Genomic DNA, 27,886 nt, shown 5'->3' on the forward strand with positions numbered 1-27,886 from the left:
ATGCATGAGTTCGAGGTGTTGACTTAGCCTCCAAATTCCCCAGATCTCAATCCAATCGCGCATCTGTGGGATGTGCTGAACAAACAAGTCCGATCCATGGAGGCCTCACCTCGCAACTTACAGGACTTAAAGGATCTGCTGCTAACATCTTGGTGCCAGATACCACAACACATCTTCAGGGGTCTAGTGGAGTCCATGCCTTGACGGGTTTGGCAGCAAAAGCGGGACCAACACAATATTAGGAAGGTCGTCATAATGTTATGCCTGATCGGTGTATTTGTACTTATACTCATTTGTATGTATACAGTACATTTGTTTTTGTAGAAATGTGTGGCATGTAAACTGAATTTTTTGTGTCATGGAAGAGCAATAGGAAGATACAGTATGTATGTGTTAGAGAAAGACATAATAGAGTGTGTAAAAATGAACAAACAGTGCATTTTAAGCTTAACACATTTCTTCAAAAATTCTTTTCCCAGTCAATTTTGTAATTGTGTCTGAATCTGTATTTACAGTAAAAAGCTCAGTTTGATCCACATGAGCATTCAGCTAGACACAACTAATATTTGTTACATGTGTATATGACAAATATTTCCATGGTGAAAAAAAACATCTAAACATTTTGACCAGTGTGGCTCACACGATGACAAAAATACTTTTTATTTTGGTGGCATTGGCCAATTTACTGACACAATAACTTTTGAAGCATGAATTAAAAGTTTTGGGTGAGTAACTACATTTTGAAGACATGCAATAAGAGTTCTGATGTTCCAGACATGCTTTGACAATTGAACTTCCAGTTTAGAGAATGTTAACACTGGTACGGAAAAATGTGCCAAAGCGATTGAGAAAAACGGTTGACGGCACCCATTGACTTCCATAGAGGAAAAAAAATACTATAGAAGTCAATGGGTGCCGTCAACTGGTTACCGACATTCTTTAAAATATCTATCCCTTTAACATTCAAACTTTAAGTGGAAATGTCACAACTGTTTGCTGCAACATCCGCATTTATTGCATCATGTCAGCAAAATGAAGTAACTCATCCAAAACATTTATTTTATGCTAGTTATTGTGTCAGTAAATTGGCCAATGCCAACAAAATAAAAAGTGTGTTTTTGAGCCACACTGGTCAAAATGTTTAGATGGGTTTCTTTCACCAAATATTTGTGGTAACACTTTATTTTAGGGTTCAATTCTTCAATTAGGGTTCAAGTTGCTTATTAGCATGCATATTACTAGGATATCGGCTGTTTATTAGTACTTATAAAGCACATATTAATGCCTTATTCTGTATGACCTTATTCTACATCCCTTAATCCTACTCAATACCTAAAATTAAATGCTACAAAACCCTAAACTCTTAATAAGCAGTAAATTAGGAGTTTATTGAGGCAAAATTCGTAGTTAATAGTGAATAGGTGTTCCCATACTAAAGTGTTACCATATTTGTTGTAAACAAATGTCATGTTTTCTCTTTTTTGTTGACAATGACTGCTTTAAACTATACAAGAATCTCAGTTTTGTCTGAATGTTGTTGTGTGTATCACACTAAGCTTTTTAGATACAGATTTCAACACTGGGGAAAATTTACTGGGGAAATTCAGTACTGTAGCACAGAAAGAAATGTTGTTGTTTTTTATTATTATTTATTTGGTAGAAATTAGTTACTATTTTGCACACGTGCCAAAATATGCAGTTTGCTTAAATCAATGAGTAATTCAAATCTGGTGTGAACAAAAAGCTAATTGTTCAGAGATCTGAACATATTGTTTTGAGAGAAAAGTAATTCGAGAATTGAGCCAAAGTGATTCAGGTAAACTGTAATAACATAAATATATTGAAATAGTATTTACTACAGCATGTCTTATTTTAAGCATTTAAATATGTTTGAAGAACCATCAAAATAACAGGACATACAATAAGCCTGTGAGGTGACATACCAGAATACATGCATTAATGCATCATATTATATAATACAAAATGCCTTAGTTCAGTTATTCTACCAACTATAAAGCATAAACAGTGAAAGGTCATCCAATGAAAGATCATTTTAAAATGCTAACAAGTAGAATATCTATTGCTCTGACGTTGTATATTTACAATTATTTACTGTTTTTATTCTAAACAGAGCTGTGTTGCATCTTTATTTGGAATTTGTGACTGAAAGAAGCTTGGGGAAAGAATCACAAAGTTCCTGTAACATTTTAAAAACAGATGTCTGTCTACAAGTTTTATCAACATACACTTAGTTTCATAATATATTTTGGATTTGGGAACCTCGAGAGATGTTCACTCTCGTCCAAAAACCTCACAAAAGCTGATTGCATGTACTAGCTTGTTGCGAAGTGTGTTGATACTGCTGTATTGGGGAAGAATTAATCTGCCAAAGCAGGTCTGGGCTTCTGGCAAACAGTGATCTGGATCAGGACCGCCTGACTGACAAATCTTCAGAGAGCGCTTTGAGAGACCTCCAGCAGGCACACAGTCCGTTCCATACAAGAACCCTGAAGAAAAATAGGTAGAGCGAGGATGTGAGGCAATAAAAATATCATTTCTTAAATGTCCATATGATGTCGTAGATGCATCAAAAAGAAAAATAAATAATAATTCATATGTTCAAGTTAAAGCTTACTCAGAAATCTCTTCTTGTTCTCTTCAGAGAACTCAAAGAAAACCGTCCAGAAGTTCTTGATAAGCTCATCAGAGGCAGAACAGCTTTCATAGGAGGCAGACTGAAGATGAAGCGGGACAAGTCTTAAATACTAATTGTTAAATGCTTGTTACAAATTTGCAAGATTTGCAAATGCATTTACCTGCAGAAGCTCCTGCCAGTCATATTTAGGGGAGCCGTGGAGAAGCTCCTGGAGTTCTTCAGGGTGAAACATGGTCCAGATATCGAGTGGGCAGCCCTCAGAGAAACCTTCTAAAAAATACTTGAACTGATTCTCCACAGACTTGTTGAAAACAAAGTCGACATACAAATCCACATACTTCTGTCTGTAAAAAACAAGACAAGCAAAGAGTTAAGCTAGATAGATGGATAGACAGACAGACAGACAGACAGACAGACAGACAGACAGACAGACAGACAGACAGACAGACAGACAGACAGACAGACAGACAGATAGATAGATAGATAGATAGATAGATAGATAGATAGATAGATAGATAGATAGATAGATAGATAGATAGATAGATAGATAGATAGATAGGCACAAGTAGTACACTACCTATTTACTTTGGTCACTTGAATTTGACCTCCATTTGGAACGAGCTCTTGCCCTTTGACCTGAAAGATGTAAATGGATAATGTAAGCATTTAAACAACAGCTGAATACACCTTTATACAAGTGAACCAATACAAACTGCATTACTGTGAAATCCAAAAAGAGTATATCCACGACGTCCTCATCCTCCTTAAGAAGGTTTTTCAAACTTCTAATGTGGGATTTTAAAAATACAATTAAAAACATGACCTGCTTTGTAAAAGCACTGTGAAACATAAAGTCTATCAAATCTCTAATGGTTAGTAGTCTGTAAGTGTTTACCTGGCCTCCACAGGGGACAGTTCCTCCAGATCATTCAGAGAGGGACTCAGCTGGAGGAGTTTCTTGAACAAGGCCAGTGGGAAGTCAATGCTAATGTGATGATTGTTGTACAGCGCCATTCCACAGATAATGCCAAGATAGTAGAAATCCTTATTACCTTTGGTGTGCTGAAAAGACACAAGCATCTTATCGATATATATGGGGAAGGCCACATAAGAAGGGATAAGGAATGTTTGGTGTCGAGCTTACATCAGGATTGAACCAAACCAATGAATTCTCATGGACCTTCAGCACTCTTTTCTCCCAATTGAGAAGAGACTTGGAAAGGAGGGAGAAGAACTCTGCCGATAAGCCCCTCATATCTATTCCCTTCTCCCCGATGAACACCACCTGTACAGGAGACATTTTCATAATAATTGTAAAGGTAAAATGCAATATCAGACATTTCAACTCTGTTTTAGTTCTGTAATTCTTTTACCTTTAATCTGTGAAAAAATGAGCGTTTTTTCCCCCTGAGATTCTCTAGTCTGTCAACAGTGTCTCTCAACAGTGATTCCCTGTTTATGCGCAACTCGTTGGCAGTATAGCTCTCTATACACCTCATCTGCGAGAACTAAGAAGAGTAAAATTATGTTAGCTCATTTACTCACCCATGTGTCATTCCAAACCTTTATGACTTTCTTCTGTAGAACACAAGTATTCTGAAAAATGCTGGTAACCAAACTGGAACTTATAAAGGGGACAAATCAAGCAGGCTCAAGTGGCTAAATGGGACTACAGAGGCTGTCGGGGAGATAAAACGGCAAGGAAAGGAAACGAGTATGCACAAATAAGAAATGAGAAGCACCAAAGCCACTAGATGACAAACCTGCAACCATTAGCCAAACAAACGTAATGGCTAATGCTAACGCTGTGCCTGCCAGTACGCAGGAAAGGAGACCAGAGGCTGTTTTTTAATGGATGTCAATGGAGAAGAGGCATCACTATAACGAATAAGCTGCTTTTGTGAGCGCCTTACTCAGTGCTTATCATTTAATGAATCGACTGCCTGTGTCAGGTTCAGGGTGTGACATCGGGTCTTCCTGTTGTTTGTCCTGTCCTGTCATTTTTCTGCAGCTCGTGATTGGATTATCAGTTTGATCACGGGCTGATCTCCCGCACCTGTCGCTCGTTCCCTTTACCCTTTATATGCCCAGCTGTGTCTACCTCTGTTGTCAGTTGATCACTTCATGTCGCGTGAATGTTACGTGTCTGCTCTGCATTTCTGCTCTGTGTCTTACCTGTTTGGTTTTGTGCCCAGGACCCGTAGACGAGGAGTTTTTCAGCAAGCCGTATTCCCTTGCTGGGCTCAGTCTCGTCTTCTGCTGGGTCTATCTGTCCCCCGTTCTCTCGGTGGTCTCTCCAGCCTGTGTGTCTGCTGTAGAGTGCGCAGATACAGTGGGAGCCACCAAACAGTTCCGTAGACTGTCACCTCCTCACTTTGTTTGATTGTTCACACTGTTTATTCCCCGAATAAATCACTTCCTTGTTCACTGCACTTTGAGTCCTCCTTTAATCCACAGTCCCGACAGAATCAACTGACCAAGATGGACTCAGCGGGCGAACTAGAGTTGCGACATGCTATTGCTCAACAGGGCATTTTGCTTGGAAGGCAGCAGGAGGAGTTGTCCGCTTCTCATCATGCCCTGACGGAGATGTCAGGCCAGCTAGCCGAAATTACCCAGTGACTGGAACAGTTAATGCCACATCCTGCCGTGGTTCCCACACCGAGTCAACCTGACACTGAGAGAGTGAACAGCCGCCAGTCTGAACCTCGTCTGAATCCTCCAGCTCCCTATTCCGGTGAGCCCAACTCATGTCGTTCGTTCCTTTCACAATGCTCGCTAACTTTTTCACTTCAGCCGTCCTGCTTCACGACAGAGAGGTCTAAGGTGGCCTTCGTGATCATGCACCTGACTGGGCTTGCGAGAGAGTGGGGAACGGCTATGTGGGACAATGAGCATGAATGCTGCGGTACATTCGAGGACTTCTCAGCGGAGCTGCGCAAGGTGTTTGACCGTTCGGCACTGGGCACCGAGGCGGCACGTGCATTGTCGCTATTACAGCAGGGTGCCCGGTCCGTGTCAGAATACTCGATTGAGTTCCGTACCCTCGCGGCATCCTGTGGTTGGAACGCAAAGGCTCAGTGGGACCATTTTCTCCATGGCTTAGCTGAGCACATAAAAGATGAGATTTACTCACTGGAGTTACCCCCTTCCCTTGACGGTCTGGTGGACCTCGCTATCCGGGTGGATAACCGGATTTCCCTTCGTTCCCAGCATCGAGGGGCGGGGCTCCCTCACAGAGCACGGGGAGGGCTACATCACAGCAGTTCGGCCCATTTGATGAGGAACCCATGCAGATCGGGAGAACTCATCTGACTGTCGCTGAACGACAGCATCGCCTCACCAACAACTTGTGCCTCTACTGCGGAGAGGCAGGGCACATGGCGGCGGTTTGTCCCTTAAAGGGGCGACGCGCATCCTTCAGAGGACGACGCACGGTGAGCGTTACGAACACGCTACTGCCATCTGGTGGTCGTTCCACACTCCCGGCTTTACTGCAGTTCGGGGGAGCGGCTCATCGGGTGTCAGCTTTAATTGATTCTGGGGCAGAGGGTGATTTCATGGATATTAGACTGGCTGAGCACTTGGACATTTCTAGCTCTCGTTTGGCTGAGCCGATTTCGGCCAGAACACTTTGTGGCACACCCCTCACAAGAATTACTCACTCCACAAGACTTGTTGGCCTCACCATCTCTGGGAATCATTCGGAGGAGATTCGCTTCCTATTAATTAATTCTCCCTCTGCTCCAGTGGTTTTGGGGCACACATGGTTGACTAAGCATAACCCTCACATTGACTGGGCTCAAAGTTCTATATTGGCGTGGAGCCCATTCTGTTCGTCTCAGTGTTTGGTGTCTGCTTCTTCCCCCTTAATGTCTGTTTCTGCGTTACAGGAGGAACCGGTCAGCCTGGCGGATGTACCAGAGGCTTACCATGACTTAAGAGCGGTGTTCAGTAAGTCCCGAGCTTTATCTCTCCCTCCGCACCGCCCGTACGACTGTGCGATTGAGTTATTACCTGGCACTTCTCCACCTAAGGGGCGTCTTTATTCGCTCTCCGGTCCTGAGAGGGAGGCCATGGAGAGATACATCAGCGATTCTCTCTTGGCCGGTATTATACGTCCTTCTTCCTCTCCGGCCGGGGCGGGGTTCTTCTTCGTGGGGAAGAAAGATGGTTCTTTGCGTCCCTGCATAGATTATCGAGGGCTGAATGACATCACGGTAAAGAATAGCCACCCTTTGCCGTTGATGTCCTCAGCATTCGAACTCTTGCAGGGAGCAACCATCTTTACGAAGTTGGACCTACGCAATGCTTACCACCTGGTTCGGATTAGGCAGGGGGACGAATGGAAGACTGCTTTTAATACCCCAACAGGTCACTTTGAATATTTGGTCATGCCCTTTGGACTCTCAAACTCCCCAGCGGTCTTCCAGGCACTCGTCAACGACGTGCTCAGAGACATGGTCGACCGGTTTGTATTTGTTTACCTCGACGACATCCTGATCTTCTCCCAGAACGAGCGCGACCATGTCCAGCATGTCAGGCGGGTGTTACAGTGACTACTTGAGAATCGTTTGTTCGCTAAGGTGGAGAAGTGCGAGTTTCACGCACGGTCGGTTCCGTTCCTGGGTTTCGTTCTGTCGCCCGAGGGCATCCGAATGGATCCTGGGAAGGTAAAAGCGGTTGCTGATTGTCCTACCCCAGATAGTCGTAAGGCGGTCCAGCGATTTCTGGGGTTCGCCAATTTTTACCGCCGATTCATTCGGAACTTTAGCCAGGTCGCCCTACCACTGACGAATCTCACCTCCACACGAATTCGTTTCTTTTGTTCAACGCAGGCTCAGGAGGCGTTTGAGAAACTTAAGAGTCGCTTCGTTTCGGCTCGCATTCTTACCAACCCAGACCCGTCTCGTCAATTCATTGTGGAGGTGGATGCATCAGAGGTGGGAGTGGGAGCGATTTTGTCTCAGAGGTCACCTTCGGACGACAGAATACACCCGTGCGCGTTCTTTTCTCATCGTCTCACTCCTTCGGAACGGAATTACGACATTGGGAATAGGGAGTTACTGGCTGTAAAGTTGGCATTGGAGGAGTGGCGTCACTGGTTAGAGGGCGCGGGGTCTCCATTCTTAGTTTGGACCGATCACAAGAATTTAGAATATATTAGGTCCGCGAAGAGGCTAAATTCTCGGCAGGCTCGCTGGGCACTATTCTTCGGCCGGTTTGATTTTAACATCTCATATCGCCCCGGAAGTAAGAACGGTAAGCCCGATGCGCTCTCACGGATTTTTGAGGTTGAGGCTAGTCCCACTTCCCCGGTGACCATCGTGGCCCCCAGCCAGGTGGTCGCGGCGGTTACTTGGGGAGTGGAGTCCAGGGTCCGTGAGGCATTACGCGACGTCACTATTCCTGCGGGGTGCCCAGTGGGTCTGCTGTTCGTGCCGGAGTCGGTCCGAACTGCCGTTCTTCAGTGGGGTCACTCATCCGGTCTAGCTTGCCACCCGGGAGCGGCTCGAACAGGTGCGTTGATCAGGCAGCGGTTCTGGTGGCCTTCGCTGGCGCAGGATACTCTGGAGTTCGTATCTGCTTGTCCGGCGTGTGCGGTGGGTAAGGGCTCTAATCGACCCTCGGCAGGGCTACTCCGACCGTTGTCAATCCCTTCGAGACCCTGGTCACACATAGCCATGGACTTTGTCACGGGTCTACCCCCATCCAGTGGCAATACCGTGGTGCTTACGGTGGTGGACAGGTTCTCGAAGGCGGTTCATTTTATTTCCCTCCCCAAACTACCTTCAGCGAGGGAGACAGCGGCCATTGTCTTAGACCACGTTTTTCGCATTAATGGCCTCCCGGTTGACGTGGTTTCTGACAGGGGTCCCCAATTTGTGTCTAAATTTTGGACAGAGTTCTGTCGACAGCTGGGGGCGACGGCGAGCCTATCCTCCGGTTATCACCCGCAGACGAACGGTCAGGCGGAGCGAGCAAACCAGGACTTAGAGAGAGTCCTGCGCTGTGTGGCGTCGGCAGAGCCGTCGACTTGGGAGTTCCAGGTTAACCATGGTCGAGTACGCCCATAACTCACTCCCGGTCTCGTCTACGGGGTTATCACCCTTCCAGTGCTGTTTAGGCTACCAGCCCCCATTATTTCCCTCCCAAGAGGCCGACGCCATTGTTCCATCCGCGCATTCGTTTATTCAGAGGTGCCTTCGTACGTGGAGGCTCGCCAGAGAAGCCCTTTCCCGGACTGGCGAAAGGAACAAGGTGTCGGCGGACCGTCACCGTTCTAAGCCCCCACTTTACGTGTGTGGTCAAAAGGTTTGATTGTCAGCCCAGGACATTCCCCTCAAACTACCCGCACGTAAACTGGGACCCAAATTCATTGGACCGTACATTATAACTAAGGTGCTTAACCCAGTTACGGTTCGACTCAAATTACCCCCCCAATTTAAGAGAATTCACCCGGTGTTTCATGTTTCCAAGGTCAAGCCCGTTATTCGCTCCCCACTTCAGCCCCAGACCTCTGCCCGGCCGCCCCCCAGACTCATCGAGGGGTTGCCTGCCTACACGGTACGGCGACTCCTGGATGTGAGGCGGAGGGGCAGAGGTCATCAATATCTGGTAGACTGGGAGGGTTATGGTCCAGAGGAGAGATGCTGGATTCCGGCTCGGGACGTGCTGGACCGCGCTCTTATTGACCAATTCCATCGGCGTCAGGGTGAGTCCTCTGGGGACGCCAGGAGGCGTCCCTGAGGGGGGGGGGTTCTGTCACAGGTTCAGGGTGTGACATCGGCTCTTCCTGTTGTTTGTCCTGTCCTGTCATTTTTCTGCAGCTCGTGATTGGATTATCAGTTTGATCACGGGCTGATCTCCCGCACCTGTCGCTCGTTCCCTTTACCCTTTATATGCCCAGCTGTGTCTACCTCTGTTGTCAGTTGATCACTTCATGTCGCGTGAATGTTACGTGTCTGCTCTGCATTTCTGCTCTGTGTCTTACCTGTTTGGTTTTGTGCCCAGGACCCGTAGACGAGGAGTTTTTCAGCAAGCCGTATTCCCTTGCTGGGCTCGGTCTCGTCTTCTGCTGGGTCTATCTGTCCCCCGTTCTCTCGGTGGTCTCTCCAGCCTGTGTGTCTGCTGTAGAGTGCGCAGATACAGTGGGAGCCACCAAACAGTTCCGTAGACTGTCACCTCCTCACTTTGTTTGATTGTTCACACTGTTTATTCCCCGAATAAACCACTTCCTTGTTCACTGCACTTTGAGTCCTCCTTTAATCCACAGTCCCGACAGCCTGTCTGCAAATCTTCAACATGTTTTATGCTAAACAATATGTTTGTTGGGAGGGATATGTAGATTTTAATACTTTGAAATTAAAAATTTGAGTTAATACAATGAAGGAGATTGGTTTAATAAATAGGAACTCAACATTATGTTTTCTGAACCACATTAATTATCTAAGATAATTTGACAAAAGATAAAAAGTTGTGATAAATCATGAAAATAATTATTTACCATGCTGACATGAGGGTATTATGCAATCAATTAAGAGATTTCTCCCTATATAGAACCTTTTTTTCTAGTGTATTTTGTAGAATATGCATTTTGTGCCCCACATAAGAAAGTCATACAGGTTTGAGGGTAACTGTTGCTTAAAATTAAGTTATTTGGCATATGTACTGTATATATGGCATATGTATGACTGAGTACATCCATCTCTGACTTACACGAAACATTTTCCGTTTAGATACGGTGTCAGCTGCAAAAGGGAACTTGACCAATATTTGTATAATTTCCTGAAAGAAAGATCCACAAAACTAGTTATTGTTATTGAACAGAGAACATTAAAAATGTCATGCAAATCTCATTGAAATATTCATATTTATCATGTCAGAAGCCTTCAATACTCACAAAGTAGTATTCTCTCAATTTCTCCAAGTCTTTTAAATCTTCATCGGAACAAAAGCTCATACGCATCTCACTCAGTTCTGCCACTGTGACTTGCAGCTATTGATGTACAGAAAGAAGAGAAATTTCTGGTATTATGGTTTTTGTCCAAAAATATCTTTGTGAAACAGAATTCACTATTGCTTTGGTTCTCACCGTATCTAGGAGAGCATTAACCTCGTGAATGATGAAGCCACTGTTTGTGATGTCATTGTGGGTAGTGCAACAGACCTTCACAATAGAGACAAAGTATAAACAACTATTATCCAATGATAAGATTAAATTTTAAATCAAATGTTTAAAAAAGGCACCTTATAGAGCATCTGAAGGATCTGCAAAAAGTTCTGCAGGTGTATAGTTAAGTAATGGCCAGTTTCACCGCAAGAAATCTGGCCAATCAGCTGAGCAGATTCTTTGTTAAATAACTTCACCAAGCCTCTGAGCCAATCACTGGGCAGTTTGGACCAGTACATCTCTGAGAACATATCATACAAATACTTAGAGGAGTACAACAAGGCCAAAAACACAAAGGCTGTAATGGCCCTCCAGCTTTACCCAACATTGTACGAGCGGCTGGATTCAACTGAAGGATTCTGGAGGCCATCGCTCCAGTGAGTTCAGTTCTTTGTTTCTGGAGTCCTCCGATGAGCTCAGGGAGGAGAAGGTAAAGTCTCAGAGCTTCCACACCAGCTGGATTTGGCTTCAGAGACGGCAGCAGAGTATAGTGTACCACTTTCACCACCTGAGGGCCAAATGAACTCCATCTCACTCATGCAATTTAAAATGTAATGACATTTTTTTGTAAACAGATTCATCATTACCTCTGATATTAACCGTTTATCCTCTAATAACTTTGCAAAGGATATTTTAACCAGATCAAAATCCAACCCACAATGCTCCTCAGACGTCTGATAATGTTCATCACAACTAAAGACAGAACGTTACATATAATTGTGATGGAAGGAGTCATTTCAGGCACAAAAAGGAGAAAAGACTAGATAAGACTTCCTAATTTTACCTTGTTTTGAGAAAACTTCCATTCAGAGAGGCGGCAGAGGAGAACACAGTGTTTATTTCCCTGTAAATAAAAAAACAATACTTTTTGTCCATTTACTGTACACAGTACAGCCCTGGTAAATATGATCAGAGATTGCTGTAAAAGTAAATCTGCGTTGTTTATCCTTTTGATCTTTCATTCAAAACATTTGCAAAATTCTAACCTTTCATTGAAGTAAAACAATTGAAAGTGTGTGTGTGTGTGTGTGGGGGGGGGGGGGGGGGGTCACATTGTGAAATAGATGTTTTTCTCAAAAACACGTTGGCCACAGGTATTAGCACCCCTAGAATTTTTTATAAGTAAAATAACTGTGAAGTATATTCCAATTAATATTGACATTTTTAGCACACCAGGGAGACTAGGAAGACGAAATTGCTATAAGTTCCTGTTCCACAGGTGTATAAAAATGAGGAAACATAAAGGCCAAATTCCCTTAATCCACAGAATATAGTTCTGATGTGCAGCAAATGATTGTTGAGCTTCAAAAAATAGAAAGTGGCTGTACGCTCTGCCCGCGCCGCCCCTGCGTCCTGCTCTGCCCACGCCGCCCTGGCCGCCTGAACTCTGTGGGCCGTACTGGTCTGTCGCTCCCGTTCCTCCCTAGTCTGTCCCTCCCTGGTCTGTCCCTCCAGTTCCTTCCCTGTCTGTCCCTCCCGTCCCTAGCCGCTCCTTAAGGAGGGGGTAATGTCACATGCCTGTCCTGTCTCGTGTAGCACATGTGGTGTTTTGTTACTTTGGGCCATATGTGCTTGTGTCGTTGTCTGATCCCTCCCCCTTGTTATCTGATTATTGTTTGATTTCTCCCACCTGTTCCCTCCTGATTTATTTCCCTTTATAACTCCCTTTGTGTTTGCAGTCTGCTGTCAGAATGTTTGTCTTATGTCTCCCGTTCCCTGTGATCCCGTTATGGTATGTTTTCAAGTTGTTGTTTTTGTTATTCTTGATTGTAAGTTTTCCCCCTCGTGGGTTTTGTTTTGCTATTATGTTTGTTTTATTCTAATAAATTCCCTTTCCCTGCAAATGAGTCCTCACCCCAGTTTTTCCCTGACACAGTGTCCTGACCTGAACCCTATAGAAAATGAGTGGGCTGAACTGAAGAGAAGAAACACCAACATGGATCTGGGAATCTGAAGGATCTAGAGAGATTCTGTATGGAGCAATGGTCTCTGATCTCTTCTCAGGTGTTCTCCAAACTCATCAGGCACTATAGAAGACTCAGAGCTGTTATCTTGGCAAAAGAAGGGCGGCCAACGTATTTTGGAGAAAAACATTTATTTCATAATGGGAGTTTGCCCCCACTTTCAATTATTTTACTTCAATGACAGGTTAGATTTTTGTGAATTCTTTGAATGAAAAATCAAAAGGATAAACAATGCAGATTTATTTTTACAGCCATCTTTTATCATATTTACCTGTACTTAACTGTATGCACTACTCTAATATATAAAATTGCTCAATTACATTATTAGACATTATACATTATATAAAATAAATACTATCTGATATTTCTGCTATTTAATAGTATTTTTTAAAAAGAAGACAAATTCATTAAGGTCATGACACAGCTCCACGTGCATTTTCAGAATATTTCAAGAGCGACATGGACATGGTCATTTTAAGAGGACATTTTGTAGGATACACAAAAGCTCTGGATTTATAGCGGTATCATGACAAATCATTTGAACGGAAACTAAGGCAAACACTCACTTCTTTATTGTTGCCCATGAATCACTTCCAGACACCCATCGGTCAATCATTCTGTCATTTAATGTCAAAACCCCTCTGCAATTGGATTTTGGCTTACTTTCAACCTCCTACAAAATACAAAAATATAAAATATAAGTTATCACATTGCAGCAATCATTTATATGTTAAATAATTTCTGAATGAAAATTGTCCGTCTTACTTTGAAAAACAAGGCAAAGGAATGATTCTCCCCAGCAATGAGTTTTTCAAACGTATATTCATGATCACATTCTGTGTGCAACAAACATTTAGTTTATAGTTTTGAGAAAATGAGAAAAATATTAATAACAAAAAAACCTACTGCAAAAATAAAATTTGTATCTACCATTTGACAGATCCACAGGAAAAGGCACAGACTGCTTGATAATTTTTCCATTTCCCAGCTGCCCTTGCATCCCACATCCAAAGGAGTAGATCAGCTTTGACGATGCGACTGATACAAGTGTGTGACGTCTTTGTGAACGAAAGGATCAAAAGCCAAATTACTGAGCAGAACTCGTACATCAGACAGGTTAACCATGTGAGGAATTAGAAATAAATCTGCTCTGAAACACTGATAGCTTTTTAAGGTCTAGTTTACCTGTCCTGTCTCGTGTAGCACATGTGGTGTTTTTGTTATTTTCCTGTCTCTGTCTAGATCCCCCCCCCCCTTGTTATCTCGTTATTGGTTTCATTTGCCCCACCTGTGTTCCCTCATTCCCTGCTTGTATTGTCCCCTTTATAAGTTCCTTTGTGTTCAGTCTTTGTCGGATCGTTGTTATGTCTACATCTACATCGTTTGCTTACTGGTTCCTGTTTGCCCTGGCCGCCTGAACTCTGCGTGCCGCCCTGGCCGCCTGAACTCTGCGTGCCGCCCTGGCCGCATGAACTCTGCGTGCCGCCCTGGCCACCTGAACTCTGCGTGCCGCCCTGGCCGCATGAACTCTGCGTGCCGCCCTGGCCGCCTGATCTCTGCGTGCCGCCCTGGCCGCCTGATCTCTGCGTGCCGCCCTGGCCGCATGAACTATGCGTGCCGGCCTGGCCGCCTGAACTATGCGTGCCGCCCTGGCCGCCTGAACTCTGCGTGCCGCCCTGGCCGCCTGATCTCTGCGTGCCGCCCTGGCCGCATGAACTATGCGTGCCGGCCTGGCCGCCTGAACTCTGCGTGCCGCCCTGGCCGCCTGAACTCTGCGTGCCGCCCTGGCCGCCTGATCTCTGCGTGCCGCCCTGGCCGCATGAACTATGCGTGCCGGCCTGGCCGCCTGAACTCGCCGTGCCTCCCTGGCCACCTGAACTCTGCGTGCCTCCCTGGCCGCCTGATCTCTGCGTGCCGCCCTGGCCGCATGAACTATGCGTGCCGCCCTGGCCGCCTGAACTCGCCGTGCCGCCCTGGCCGCCTGAACTCTGCGTGCCGCCCTGGCCGCCTGAACTCTGCGTGCCGCCCCTGGCCGCCTGAACTCTGCGTGCCGCCCTGGCCGCCTGAAATCTGCGTGCCGCCCTGGCCGCCTGAACTCGCCGTGCCGCCCTGGCCGGCTGAACTCTGCGTGCCGCCCCGGCCGCTTGAACTCTGCGTGCCGCCCTGGCCGCCTGATCTCTGCGTGCCGCCCTGGCCGCCTGAACTCTGCGTGCCGCCCTGGCCGCCTGAACTCGCCGTGACTCCCTGGCCGCCTGATCTCTGCGTGCCGCCCTGGCCGCATGAACTATGCGTGCCGCCCTGGCCGCCTGAACTCGCTGTGCCTCCCTGGCCGCCTGAACTCGCCGTGCTGCCCTGGCCGCCTGAACTCTGCGTGCCTCCCTGGCCGCCTGATCTCTGCGTGCCGCCCTGGCCGCATGAACTATGCGTGCCGCCCTGGCCGCCTGAACTCGCTGTGCCTCCCTGGCCGCCTGAACTCGCCGTGCCTCCCTGGCCGCCTGAACTCTGCGTGCCGCCCTGGCCGCCTGAACTCTGCGTGCCGCCCTGGCCGCCTGAACTCGGCGTGCCGCCCTGGCCGCATGAACTATGCGTGCCGCCCTGGCCGCCTGATCTCTGCGTGCCGCCCTGGCCGCCTGAACTCTGCGTGCCGCCCTGGCCGCCTGAAATCTGCGTGCCGCCCTGGCCGCCTGAACTCGCCGTGCCGCCCTGGCCGGCTGAACTCTGCGTGCCGCCCCGGCCGCTTGAACTCTGCGTGCCGCCCTGGCCGCCTGAACTCTGCGTGCCGCCCTGGCTGCCTGAACTCGGCGTGCCGCCCTGGCCGCCTGAACTCTGCGTGCCGCCCTGGCCGCATGAACTATGCGTGCCTCCCTGGCCGCCTGAACTCGGCGTGCCACCCTGGCCGCCTGATCTCTGCCTGCCTTCCTGGCCGCCTGATCTCTGCCTGCCACCCTGGCCGCCTGATCTCTGCCTGCCTTCCTGGCCGCCTGATCTCTGCCTGCCACCCTGGCCGCCTGATCTCTGCGTGCCGCCCTGGCCGCCTGAACTCTGCGTGCCGCCCTGGCCGCCTGAACTCTGCGTGCCGCCCTGGCCGCCTGAACTCGGCGTGCCGCCCTGGCCGCCTGAACTCTGCGTGCCGCCCTGGCCACATGAACTATGCGTGCCTCCCTGGCCGCCTGAACTCGGCGTGCCTCCCTGGCCGCCTGATCTCTGCGTGCCGCCCTGGCCGCCTGAACTCGGCGTGCCGCCCTGGCCGCCTGATCTCTGCGTGCCTCCCTGGCCGCCTGAACTCGCCGTGCCGCCCTGGCCGCCTGAACTCGGCGTGCCGCCCTGGCCGCCTGATCTCTGCGTGCCGCCCTGGCCGCCTGATCTCAGCGTGCCGCCGTGGCCGCCTGAACTCGCCATGCCGCCCTGGCCGCCTGAACTCTGCGGGCCGCCCTGGCCAACTGAACTTTTTGTTTCCCCTGTCCTTCCCTGGTCTGTCCCTCACGTCCCTCCTTGGTCTGTCCCTCCTGTCCCTCCTTGGTCTGTCCCTCCTTGGTCTGTCTCTCCTTGGTCTGTCCCTCCCTGGTCTGTCCCTCCCTGGTCTGTCCCAAGTGGAGCGTCTAGTAGCTGCTCCTTAAGGAGGGGGTAATGTCACATGCCTGTCCTGTCTCGTGTAGCACATGTGGTGTTTTTGTTATTTTCCTGTCTCTGTCTAGATCCTCGCATCAGTTTCTTCTTGTTTGGACGTGACATTACCTCCCACATGTGACCTGTGACACTTTAGATCCCCACAGTTCAGCAACCACCCGCGGAAGATGCTCGTCTTTAAATGAGTTGTGCCCAAGCTGACCAGAACCTCCTGATCCAAATGTGAATACTGTGCCACCCTGAAACATAAACCATTCATAACATGTTCAGTCCAATTTGTTGAATCCTCTTTCCTAATATAAAAAACATGAATATATAAAATATTACAAAATACTACCTTTGATAGAGTGGCAGTGTGTTCCCCTCCACATGAGATGGACACGGTTTTCTTTCGGTTCAGACTATTTACAACCGTTGGGACGTGTCTGTCTGTGGTGGAAAAACAGTAAATTCATCACTTCCAATGCTTTAGATTTGACACAGTATTGCACAAATATAGTACATTTATATGTGCTTTTAAACTATTACTGATTTATTTTGTACATGATGAAATATTCAGACCTGTAGTGTCTCCGAGGCCCAGCTGTCCACTCGAGTTCTTTCCCCATCCGAACACGACTCCAGAGAGAGACACCACAAAGCTGTGGTCTCCTCCAGCGCTGATCTGAGCCAGTGGGATCCCACACAGATTCTCCACACGTTGAGCTGAGAGAGAGCCGGGATGATCTTTCCTCAAGCCCAGCTGACCGTGAGAGTTCTTACCCCATACGAACAACTGACCATCTGAAACACCAACAGCTCTGCATATCTACACTCAAATCAAATGCCAATCAAATCTTGTCAATCATAAGATGTCAAAATATTAAAACAAAACATCCGATGTTAGATGAAATGCTCATGAATACCCTTGGTCAGTGCCATTGAATGCTGGTCTCCACATGTGATCTGAGCCACCTGCCTGTTTTCCAGACCTTTGAGAGACCTGCAGAGACAAGACAATCTGTCAGATATAGATTTGTTATTATCACTTATGGTAATTTATATTGTTATGCCAAATAAATCATACCTGCACACAGTAGATTTGTATTTGTCCATAATGAGAACTCTTCCTTCATCAGCAAGAAGAACCGCACCATCTCCTCCACAGACAATCGATATTAATCTGATTCTGTTATTATTTAGCTTTATTTTCTCTGGAGTAAATACAATATTATCATCAATCCATCTTCTGTTTATATTGTAAACATAAAAACAAACATGTTTTAATAATTAGCCTAATATATAATATTTATCTTACATTTATTAGTAGACTATTATGTAATGATTTTTTTTTTTTTAAATAGTGTCATTTATTGTAGGCTATCATACCTAGTTTTCCCTCACAGTCTTCACTACGCAATCTCAGTACTGAGGCCTTCCCATCCTGGATAAATCCAAGAAAACTCCTTCCAGCTGACATGTCCTGAACTGATATGGGACACATGGATCGTATTCCACTATTGCCATGTTTGACTTTATCAGGCTGTAAGAGACCGAAGCCCTCTCTGACCTGCGCTCCCCAGTAGCACAACATGTTGACTCCAGCTGACTGAAGAACACACACACACACTCATATTAAACTGAAAGAAAACGAAACCTGTTCGATTTCCCCCAAAATGACATCATAGGAAATCATACGTTTGGTGCGTTCAATAGAGAGCAATTAGCGTACAACAAAGGAAACATATAGTTGAGGAATGATGAGGGAAGTTAATTGGAAAACGAAAGAAAAACTTAAAAAGATATTTCAAACAAAATTAGATTTTCTAGCTATTTTCCTCTCGTGTTGTTTGAGACCAGTATAACTTTATTTCTTCCACTGAGGCACAAAGGGAGGTGTTTGGCAAAATGTAGTGGACTAAAAAGTCACAAAAGTCAACATTCACTTTCATCGTTTTTTCATGCAACAAAAGTGAATGATGACGATCTGTACGACATGATGTACGGCAAGCCGCATTAACATTTAATCCTTAAAACGAACTAGTATCCATTTCCATGCTACTTGTACTTATTTTTTAGATACTAATATCTATTCAATTGAATGCTAGTACTTATTCATTAGCTACTAGTGCTTATTCTTTTGGTACTAGTACCTTTTTAAAGACACTATGGTTATTCATTAGAACTTATTCGTTCTTATTTATTAGATACACTTATTCCAATATTGTCTAGTATATAATTATAGAATTAGTGCTTATTTTTGAGTTACTTAGTAACATTTTAAATCAAAGATATCCTTACCGTAATAGATTCCAGTACTATTTAAATAATCAGTATGCAAATAATATGAATATTAATTAACCAACAACATATCAAAGAGAGATGACACAGGAAACAAAAGGAGAAGAGAGGAGAAAGAATTAAGATGCAACGTGTTGGAGGTTGTTGAACAAATTCGCCGAATATGCAGTTATGTAGAAAGAGCACATGGACATGGAGTCTTAGGACGTATCTAAGGGTGCGTTCACACTTGTAGTTCGGTTCGCTTGGTTCGTTTGGTCCGGACCAAAAAACAAAATAAAACATATAGTCCTGGTCTGCTTAGCGTTCAGATTGCCTTTTATCACCGAACCAAAAGATACTGAACCTTAAGGCATAGGGATACTTTCACAACCTGATTGGTCTACTTTTATGATGTAGGCCTATTGCTTATTTTGAGACGGAACCAATATTCAACATCCAAAACAATGCTGTATGCTGGGATAAATACGCACGTTGTGTGTGCATAGCCTGCATATGATGGTATTCTGCTGGGTACCAGCTGAGAACTCATGAAGAGCTTATAAAATGTGTAAAGGAGTCAAAACAGCGGAAGGAATCCCTCCGTCACACACACACACACACACACAGACACACAAACACAAACTAAGATCTGATACGAGGAGACGTGGTTCTGATACCTGTACTGAACTGTGATGGCCAACATCGCGACTACCGATATGCATGAGCATTCCTTCATTTTTAGGGTCTCAATGTCCTGTTTTGGTTCGTTTACATGTCTTTGGTCCGTGTTGCGTTCATATTTCATTCGAACAGTATCAGAGTTTGTTTGGAAGTGGACCGAGACCCATCTTTTCAGCACTTTCAGTCCGCTTGTTTGGTGTGTACCACGGTTCTGATGACAGCATTCACTCGTTCAAATGAACCGCACTAACAAAGCAGGATTCCACCAGGGTTCGGTTTAATCTAACCAAACATGCCAAGTGTGAACGCACCCTAAAAAATAAGTAGCATGAAAATAGATACTAGTTAGTTTTGGGGGGGGGGGGGGGGGGGTAATGATAAAACTAAAGACTCTTCGGAGATATGAAGGATGCAGTACTATTCTATAGGTAGCCTACTCAAGATTAACATGAGATTGGCAGAAACTGTGTTATTTACCCTTTGAAGGTGCAGTGTGTACATTTTAGCCGCATCTAGCGTGAGGTTGTGAATTGTAATCACCCACCGCTCACCCCTCCCTTTCGAAGCACATAGAGAAGCTGCAGTGGCCGATACAGGACAAAAATGTCGTCGTCAGCGAGAGCAGAGAGTGATTAGCGCTCTGTATAGATGCTGGTCCGTTTGGGGCTACCGTAAAACATGACGGTGCAAAATGGCGATTTCACTGTAAGGGAACATGCTGTGTACGAAAATTGATATGGCTCATTCTAAGGTAATAAAACATAACGGTACATTATGTAGTTCTTATACACCACTGAAAACATAGTTATGTATATTGCATTTCTGTCAATAGATCAGAAAGATAAAAACTACACACTGCACCTTTAAGGATTAAATGTTAACACGGCTTGCCATATGTACGACATCCCTAGTACATCAAGACTAACATATTGATAGATACATATGCATTTTACTTTTTCCTTCAGAGTCAGTCTTTGCAGTTGAGCCGAAACGACTCTGAGAAGGAATGACCGATTGTTTATTACATATATTAAATCGTTGGGATAAACAAAAACAAATTTGATTTTCAAATGTCATTGTTATCATACAGTTTGAAGGTAAGTAGCAAATAAAACATAAAAAAGCTTGTTTTGTTGTAACAGAATCTGTTTTTGCTAGCAGCTCGAGCGCCAAAAGGCAAAGCTCGATGATTCATCTCCATTTTGCTTGTTGTGAGTAATGTTTTAATCAATAAGCCCCTTCTGGTCTAATTTAGATCAGTTAATCACATTTTGCGTTATTAGTTATGTTTTAAACGTCTATAACGAGCGGATTGAAGGCATTGCTAACGTGCTGTTATGTAAGTTAAGCGGAGTGTTGCGTCATGTTTGTTTACACTCTTCATTGTTGGCCATGTGTCTTTATTTTGATATATTCCTCTTTAAAATGATTGTATTCATGTTGTCTTCACAGGTTATGTGTATATAATCTATTAAATATTGTGTGAATTAAATAGGGGGTGGGGCACATTTGCGTATAATGTTGTTATTGAATGACTCCATTGGGACAGGCAGTAAACACACTGTTTAGTGTTTAAACAAAGGCCGTCTTTGTTATTACCTAATGACCTGACTACCTAGGCAGCATTTTTGGGCGTGTATTATACAATATTTTATTGAATGACTTTAGTGGGAGGGGCTGTAAACATGCTATTTAGTTTTCAAACAAAGGCTATGTCTCAAAACCCATTGAGCTGCCTACCTAAATAGCTTTTTTTTGGAAATCAGTTGGCATCTTGCTAAGTTTTGAGACACAGCTGAAAGGTACCAGCTACATGTCGCATAGTATGTTCATAGGGAATAACAACACTATTGCTTTAGTTCTCACCATATCTAGGAGAGCATTAACCTCGTGAATGATGAAGCCACTGTTTGTGATGTCATTGTGGGTAGTGCAACAAACCTTCACAATAGAGAAAAAGTATAAACAACTATTATCCAATGATAAGATTAAATTTTAAATCAAATGTTTAAAAAAAGCACCTTATAGAGCATCTGAAGGATCTGCAAAAAGTTCTGCAGGTGTATAGTTAAGTCATGGCCAGTTTCACCGCAAGAAATCTGGCCAATCAGCTGAGCAGATTCTTTGTGAAATAACTTCACCAAGCCTCTGAGCCAATCACTGGGCAGTTTGGACCAGTACATCTCTGAGAATATATCATACAAATACTTAGAGGAGTACAACAAGGCCTACAACAAAAACACAAAGGTTGTAATGGTCCTCCAGCTTTACCCAACATTGTACGAGCGGCTGGATTCAACTGAAGGATTCTGGAGGCCATCGCTCCAGTGAGTTCAGTTCTTTGTTTCTGGAGTCCTCCGATGAGCTCAGGGAGGAGAAGGTAAAGTCTCAGAGCTTCCACACCAGCTGGATTTGGCTTCAGAGACGGCAGCAGAGTATAGTGTACCACTTTCACCACCTGAGGGCCAAATGAACTCCATCTCACTCATGCAATTTAAAATGTAATGACATTTTTTTTGTAAACAGATTCATCATTACCTCTGATATTAACCGTTTATCCTCTAATAACTTTGCAAAGGATGTTTTAACCAGATCAAAATCCAACCCACAATGCTCCTCAGACGTATGATAATGTTCATCACAACTAAAGACAGAACGTTACATATAATTGTGATGGAAGGAGTCATTTTAGGCACAAAAAGGAGAAAAGACTAGATAAGACTACCTAATTTTACCTTGTTTTGAGAAAACTTCCATTCAGAGAGGCGGCAGAGGAGAACACAGTGTTTATTTCCCTGTAAAAAACAAAACAATACTTTTTTGTCCATTTACTGTACACAGTACAGCCCTGGTAAATATGATCAGAGATTGCTGTAAAAATAAATCTGCGTTGTTTATCCTTTTGATCTTTCATTCAAAACATTTGCAAAATTCTAACCTTTCATTGAAGTAAAACGTGGGGACCACATTGTGAAATAGATGTTTTTCTCCAAAACACGTTGGCCACAGGTATTAGCACCCCTAAATTTTTAATAAGTAGTTTAGTTTAGTTTAGTTTATTAGTTTATAATGACGTGGACAGTCCCTTTTTTATAAAAAGAGCAGCTTTAGCCTCTACGGCTAATTTCCAGCTGTAGTCCCCGGCCAGTTGTTAATAGGCATACATCAAGTAAAATAAATTACAATTATATTTACAACAGGGCTAAGCAAGATGGTGTAAGATGTACAAATGTGTGACACACACACACTTGAGGCAAGCACAAACAAACAAGCACCAGTTGCAAAGAGAAACAAACAATACAAGCACAAACAAACAAGCACCAATTGCAAAGACATAAAAGCAGTTCATGCATTAAAACAGTTCAAATTTGCGTACAAAATAATCATACAAAAGCCACATTGAGACACAAGACCTAACATTGAGGCAGGCAACAAAAGTCTAATGGCAGCAACATGACCATGTCACATCACAAACACATCCCATCTGTCAGATTAATGTGTGCAGTTATAATTGTCGGACAGCCAGTTTTTAAGGTGTGTAGTAAAGGAGGAATACGTATGTATTTCTTTTATTTTAATGGGCAATGAGTTCCAGTTTCGTATTGCTGTGACAGAAAATGATAATTGACCAAATGTGCTTTTCCTGAATGGGATAAGAAGGTCCCCTCGTGTAGTGCTTCTGGTGCTCTGACTGCTATTATTGCGTTGGATTATGAGTGAATTTAAGGGAGCAGGAGCAGTATTATGGAAGATTTTATAGACCAGACAGATGTTTTTATATTTGATTACATCTTCCCAGCTTAGCAGTTTGTGGTTATTAAGAATTATACAATGGTGTGAACTGTTAGGCTTCTGGTCCAAGACTTTAAGAGTTTTTTTATAAAGAATTGCTAATGGTTTTAGTGATAATTTGTTAATTTGTCCCCAGCTTGTCAGACAATATGTTAGATGTGACATAATCATGGCATCCATAAATAATTTGGCAGCATTAAAAGTAAGTGCATTTCTAATATATCTAAAATTAGCTAAGATAAACTTGACCCTATTGCACACTTTCTTAATATGTGCTTTAAAAGAAAGATTAGAGTCAATAATTACGCCCAAATACTTAAATTGTGGCACGATACTAATGTTTTGACCCGAAATTGTTATATTTGACACAAGGTTACATTGCCTCTTTGTGAAGAACATTCCCACAGTTTTATCTACATTTAATTGGAGACACGAACGATTTAGCCAATTGGTGATCTGATCCATAGCTATGGTCAGTTTGGCAGCAGCCAGATGTTTTGTTTTGGCATGCACATAAATGACAGTGTCATCCGCATACATTAGTGTATTAATATCAGGGCAAACTGATGGCAGATTATTAATATATAGACTAAACAAAAGCGGGCCAAGTATAGATCCTTGTGGTACGCCTGTGAATAAATTAAGAGCTGATGAACGATGGTTATTCACAGAAACATATTGTATAAGTAAAATAACTGAAGTATATTCCAATTAATATTGACATTTTTAGCACACCAGGGAGACTAGGAAGATGAAATTCCTATGAGTTCCTGTTCCACAGGTGTATAAAAATGAGGAAACACAAAGGCCAAATTCCCTTAATCATTCATCACAATGAGTCAAACCACAGAATATAGTTCTGATGTGCAGCAAAACATTGTTGAGCTTCAAAAAATAGAGAGTGGCTGTACGAAAATAGCTAAAACATTGAAAATCCCCATTTCCACCATTAGGACAATAATTAAGTAGTTCCAATCAACTAAAGATGTTACGACGCATCTATATCGTCCTAATGCACGGTGAGGAGGAGAGTTTGAGTGCTGTTCTCCAAGGATCACAGATGGAGAACTGCAGAGATTAGTTGAGTCTTGGGGTCAGAAAGACAAAAAACAAAACAAACAACCCCTTCATCACCACATGTTGTTTGGGAGGGTTTCAAGAAAAATTGTCCTCACTCATCCAAAAACTCCAGCATATTCAGTTGTCAGACACGACTGGAACTTCTATGGTCAAATGAAACGTCTAGCATTCTAGCAATTACCAACTGATTAAAAAAAATCTAAACCTGACGGCCTCTGCTAGTAATCTTATAATGGGCTGTGGTGGATCTTCCATCAAAAAAAACCCCATCAAAATCAGCACAAAATTGTGTCACTGAGCACAAAATGAAGCTTCTGTCATGACCATCCCAGTGTCCTGACCAAACTCATCAGGCACTATAGAAGACTCAGAGCTGTTATCTTGGCAAAAGAAGGGCGGCCAACGTATTTTGGAGAAAAACATTTATTTCATAATGTGAGTTTGCCCTCACTTTCAATTATTTTACTTCAATGACAGGTTAGATTTTTGCGAATTCTTTGAATGAAAGATCAAAAGTATAAACAATGCAGATTTATTTTTACAGCCATCTTTTATCACATTTACCTTTACTTAACTGTATGCACTACTCTAATATATAAAATTGCTAATATATAAAACACTCACTTCTTTATTGTTGCCCATGAATCACTTCCAGACACCCATCGGTCAATCATTCTGTCATTTAATGTCAAAACCCCTCTGCAATTGGATGTTGGCTTACTTTCAACCTCCTTCAAAATACCAAAGAAAATGAAATATAAGTTATCACATTGCAGCAATCGTTTATATGTTAAACTATGAATGAAAACTGTCCGTCTTACTTTGAAAAACAAGGCAAAGGAATGATTCTCCCCAGCAATGAGTTTTTCAAACGTATATTCATGATCACATTCTGTGTGCAACAAACATTTAGTTTATAGTTTTGTGCAACATAATGAGAAAATGAGAAAAATATTCATAACAAAAAAACCTACTGCAAAAATAACATTTGTATCTACCATTTGACAGATCCACAGGAAAAGGCACAGACTGCTTGATCATTTCTCCATTTCCCAGCTGCCCTTGCATCCCACATCCAAAGGAGTAGATCAGCTTTGACGATGCGACTGACACAAGTGTGTGACGTCTTTGTGAACGAAAGGATCAAAAGCCAAATTACTGAGCAGAACTCGTACATCAGACATGTTAACCATGTGAGGAATTAGAAATAAATTTGCTCTAAACACTGATAGCTTATGAAAAGTCTAGTTTACCTCCCACATGTGACCTGTGACACTTTAGATCCCCACAGTTCAGCAACCACCCGCGGATGATGCTCGTCTTCAAATGAGCTGTGCCCAAGCTGACCAGAACCTCCTGATCCAAATGTGAATACTGTGCCACCCTGAAACATAGACTATTCATTACATTTTCTATCAAGCTTGTTGATTGCTAAATATGGTATTATAATATGGATATATAAAATATTACAAAATACTACCTTTGATAGAGTGGCAGTGTGTTCCCCTCCACATGAGATGGACACGGTTTTCTTTCGGTTCAGACTATTTACAACCGTTGGGACGTGTCTGTCTGTGGTGGAAAAACAGTACATTCATCACTTCCAATGCTTTAGATTTGACACAGTATTGCACAAATGTAGTACATTTATATGTGCTTTTATCATTAGTGATTTGGTTACATGATGAAATATTCAGACCTGTAGTGTCTCCGAGGCCCAGCTGTCCACTCGAGTTCTTTCCCCATCCGAACACGACTCCAGAGAGAGACAACACAAAGCTGTGGTCTCCTCCAGCGCTGATCTGAGCCAGTGGGATCCCACACAGATTCTCCACACGTTGAGCTGACACAGAGCCGGGATGATCTTTCCTCAAGCCCAGCTGACCGTGAGAGTTCTCACCCCATACGAACAACTGACCATCTGAAACACCAACAGCTCTGCATATCTACACTCAAATCAAATGCCAATTAAATCTTGTCAATCATAAGATGTCAAAAGATTAAAACAAAACATCCGATGTTAGATGAAATGCTCATGAATACCATTGGTCAGTGCCATTGAATGCTGGTCTCCACATGCGATCTGAGCCACCTGCCTGTTTTCCAGACCTTTGAGAGACCTGCAGAGACAAGACAATCTGTCAGATACATATTTGTTATTATCACTTATGGTAATTCATATTGTTATGCCAACAAAATCATACCTGCACACAGTAGATTTGTATTTGTCCATAATGAGAACTCTTCCTTCATCAGCAAGAAGAACCGCACCCTCTCCTCCACAAACAATCGATCTGATTCTGTCATTCTTTAGCTGAAGTTGCTCTGGAGTAAATCAAATATTTTCATAAGTTCAACTTCTGTTCAGAATCATATTGTAAACATAAAATCAAACGTTTTCATAATTAGTCGAATATACGATATATTTATCTTAAATTAGGCTATGCAATGACAATTTTAACAACAAAAATAAAAAATAGTGTAATTTATTGTCGGCTATCATACCTAGTTTTCCATCACAGTCTTCACTACGCAATCTCAGGACCGAGACTTTCCCATCCCGGATAAATCCAATAAAACTCCTTCCAGCTGACATGTCCTGAACTGCTGATTTCGGACACATGGATCGTATTCCACAATTGCCATGTTTGACTTTGTCAGGCTGTAAGAGACCGAAGCCCTCTCTGACCTGCGCTCCCCAGTAGCACAACATGTTGACGGACGAAACGTCAGACTCCAGCTGACTGGAGAACACACACACACACTCATATTAAACTGAAAGCAAACTCTGGTTTCAGCCTAAACGAAACCTGTCCGATTTCCCACTAAAGGAAACTGTTTGGAAATCATACGTTTGGGGCGTTCAATAGAGAGCAATTAGCATACAACAAAGGAAACATATAGTTGAGGAATGATGAAGGAAGTTAATTGGAAAACGAAACCAAAACTTAAAGTGGCCTATTTCAAACAAAACATTTATTCTAATTTCCTCTCGTGTTGTTCGATACCAGTATAACTTTATTTCTTCCACTGAGGCACAAAATGTGATGTTTGGCAAAATGTAGTGGATTAAAAACTCACACAATTCATGAATGATGACGATTCTGTATGACGTACGGCAAGCCTATGGCAAGCCGTCTTAACATTTAATCCTTAAAACGAACTAATATCTATTTCCAGAGCCGCGTTTCCACCGAAATTACCCGGAACTATTTGTACCAGGAACTTTTTTCCCAGGAACATTTTCTCCCCCAGACCTGCTACAATCTGCGTTTCCACCGCGGTCTAAAGTACCGGGGAGATTAGGCAAATTAGACCGGTGACATGATAATGCGTGCGACTGCTCCTCCCAGTCACCGATAGTAGTGGGAAGTTCGGATCATTTTACTGACTCGGATCTTTGAGTCTCGTTCAGTAAAATGAACAAATCTTTTTTCAAGTCATTTCGAGTCATTTCGTTCATTTCAGAAAAATATAATTAAAATGACATGTTAAATAGCCCAACCCATCTAGTACTTGTGAAAATGTTGATTACATTTGTAAAACTAAATTAAAATAAACTATAGGGTACTGCAACCAAAGCCAAATGATAAGAAACTGAAACGTTTAATTAATTGATTAGTTGTTGGGTCAGGCTATTGCAGTCTAACT

General features: G+C 43.6%; 1 protein-coding gene across 1 annotated transcript; it reads right to left on the minus strand.

Annotated features, from left to right (window-relative positions):
• Window positions 1-1,454: 1,454 nt before the first annotated feature.
• On the minus strand, window positions 1,455-27,348 carry LOC307123888 (putative E3 ubiquitin-protein ligase HERC3). The gene is made up of 39 exons (XM_079812685.1): window positions 27,317-27,348; window positions 26,741-26,979; window positions 26,440-26,560; window positions 26,279-26,355; window positions 25,935-26,156; window positions 25,716-25,807; window positions 25,489-25,619; window positions 25,234-25,361; window positions 25,057-25,127; window positions 24,860-24,966; window positions 22,099-22,158; window positions 21,902-22,007; window positions 21,635-21,821; window positions 21,385-21,548; window positions 21,230-21,304; window positions 17,789-18,008; window positions 17,487-17,613; window positions 17,326-17,402; window positions 16,982-17,203; window positions 16,758-16,849; window positions 16,529-16,659; window positions 13,724-13,851; window positions 13,559-13,629; window positions 13,360-13,466; window positions 11,614-11,673; window positions 11,417-11,522; window positions 11,151-11,337; window positions 10,907-11,070; window positions 10,752-10,826; window positions 10,560-10,655; window positions 10,376-10,444; window positions 4,030-4,164; window positions 3,801-3,941; window positions 3,552-3,718; window positions 3,378-3,441; window positions 3,234-3,292; window positions 2,817-3,000; window positions 2,636-2,735; window positions 1,455-2,507 (listed from the first exon to the last, which is right to left on the minus strand). The coding sequence occupies exons 2-39, from the start codon at window positions 26,946-26,948 to the stop codon at window positions 2,293-2,295; spliced, it is 4,746 nt and encodes a 1,581-aa protein (XP_079668811.1). The 5' UTR covers window positions 26,949-26,979; window positions 27,317-27,348; the 3' UTR covers window positions 1,455-2,292.
• Window positions 27,349-27,886: the final 538 nt, after the last annotated feature.

This window comes from Gobio gobio (genome assembly GCF_949357685.1).
Source record: "Gobio gobio genome assembly, chromosome: 3".
NCBI classification, from domain to species: Eukaryota; Metazoa; Chordata; class Actinopteri; order Cypriniformes; family Gobionidae; genus Gobio; species Gobio gobio.

What these genes read in the sequence shown, in the direction of transcription:
- LOC307123888 (XM_079812685.1), bottom strand. Translation starts at nt 26,948, where the DNA reads ATGTTGTGCTACTGGGGAGCGCAGGTCAGAGAGGGCTTCGGTCTCTTA. An exon ending in AGACTGTGAGGGAAAACTAG is followed by an intron (nt 17,614 to 17,788) that starts GTATGATAGCCT and finishes TATTTACTCCAG; the next exon opens with AGAAAATAAAGCTAAATAAT. An exon ending in CATTTTTTCACAGATTAAAG is followed by an intron (nt 3,942 to 4,029) that starts GTAAAAGAATTA and finishes TCTCCTGTACAG; the next exon opens with GTGGTGTTCATCGGGGAGAA.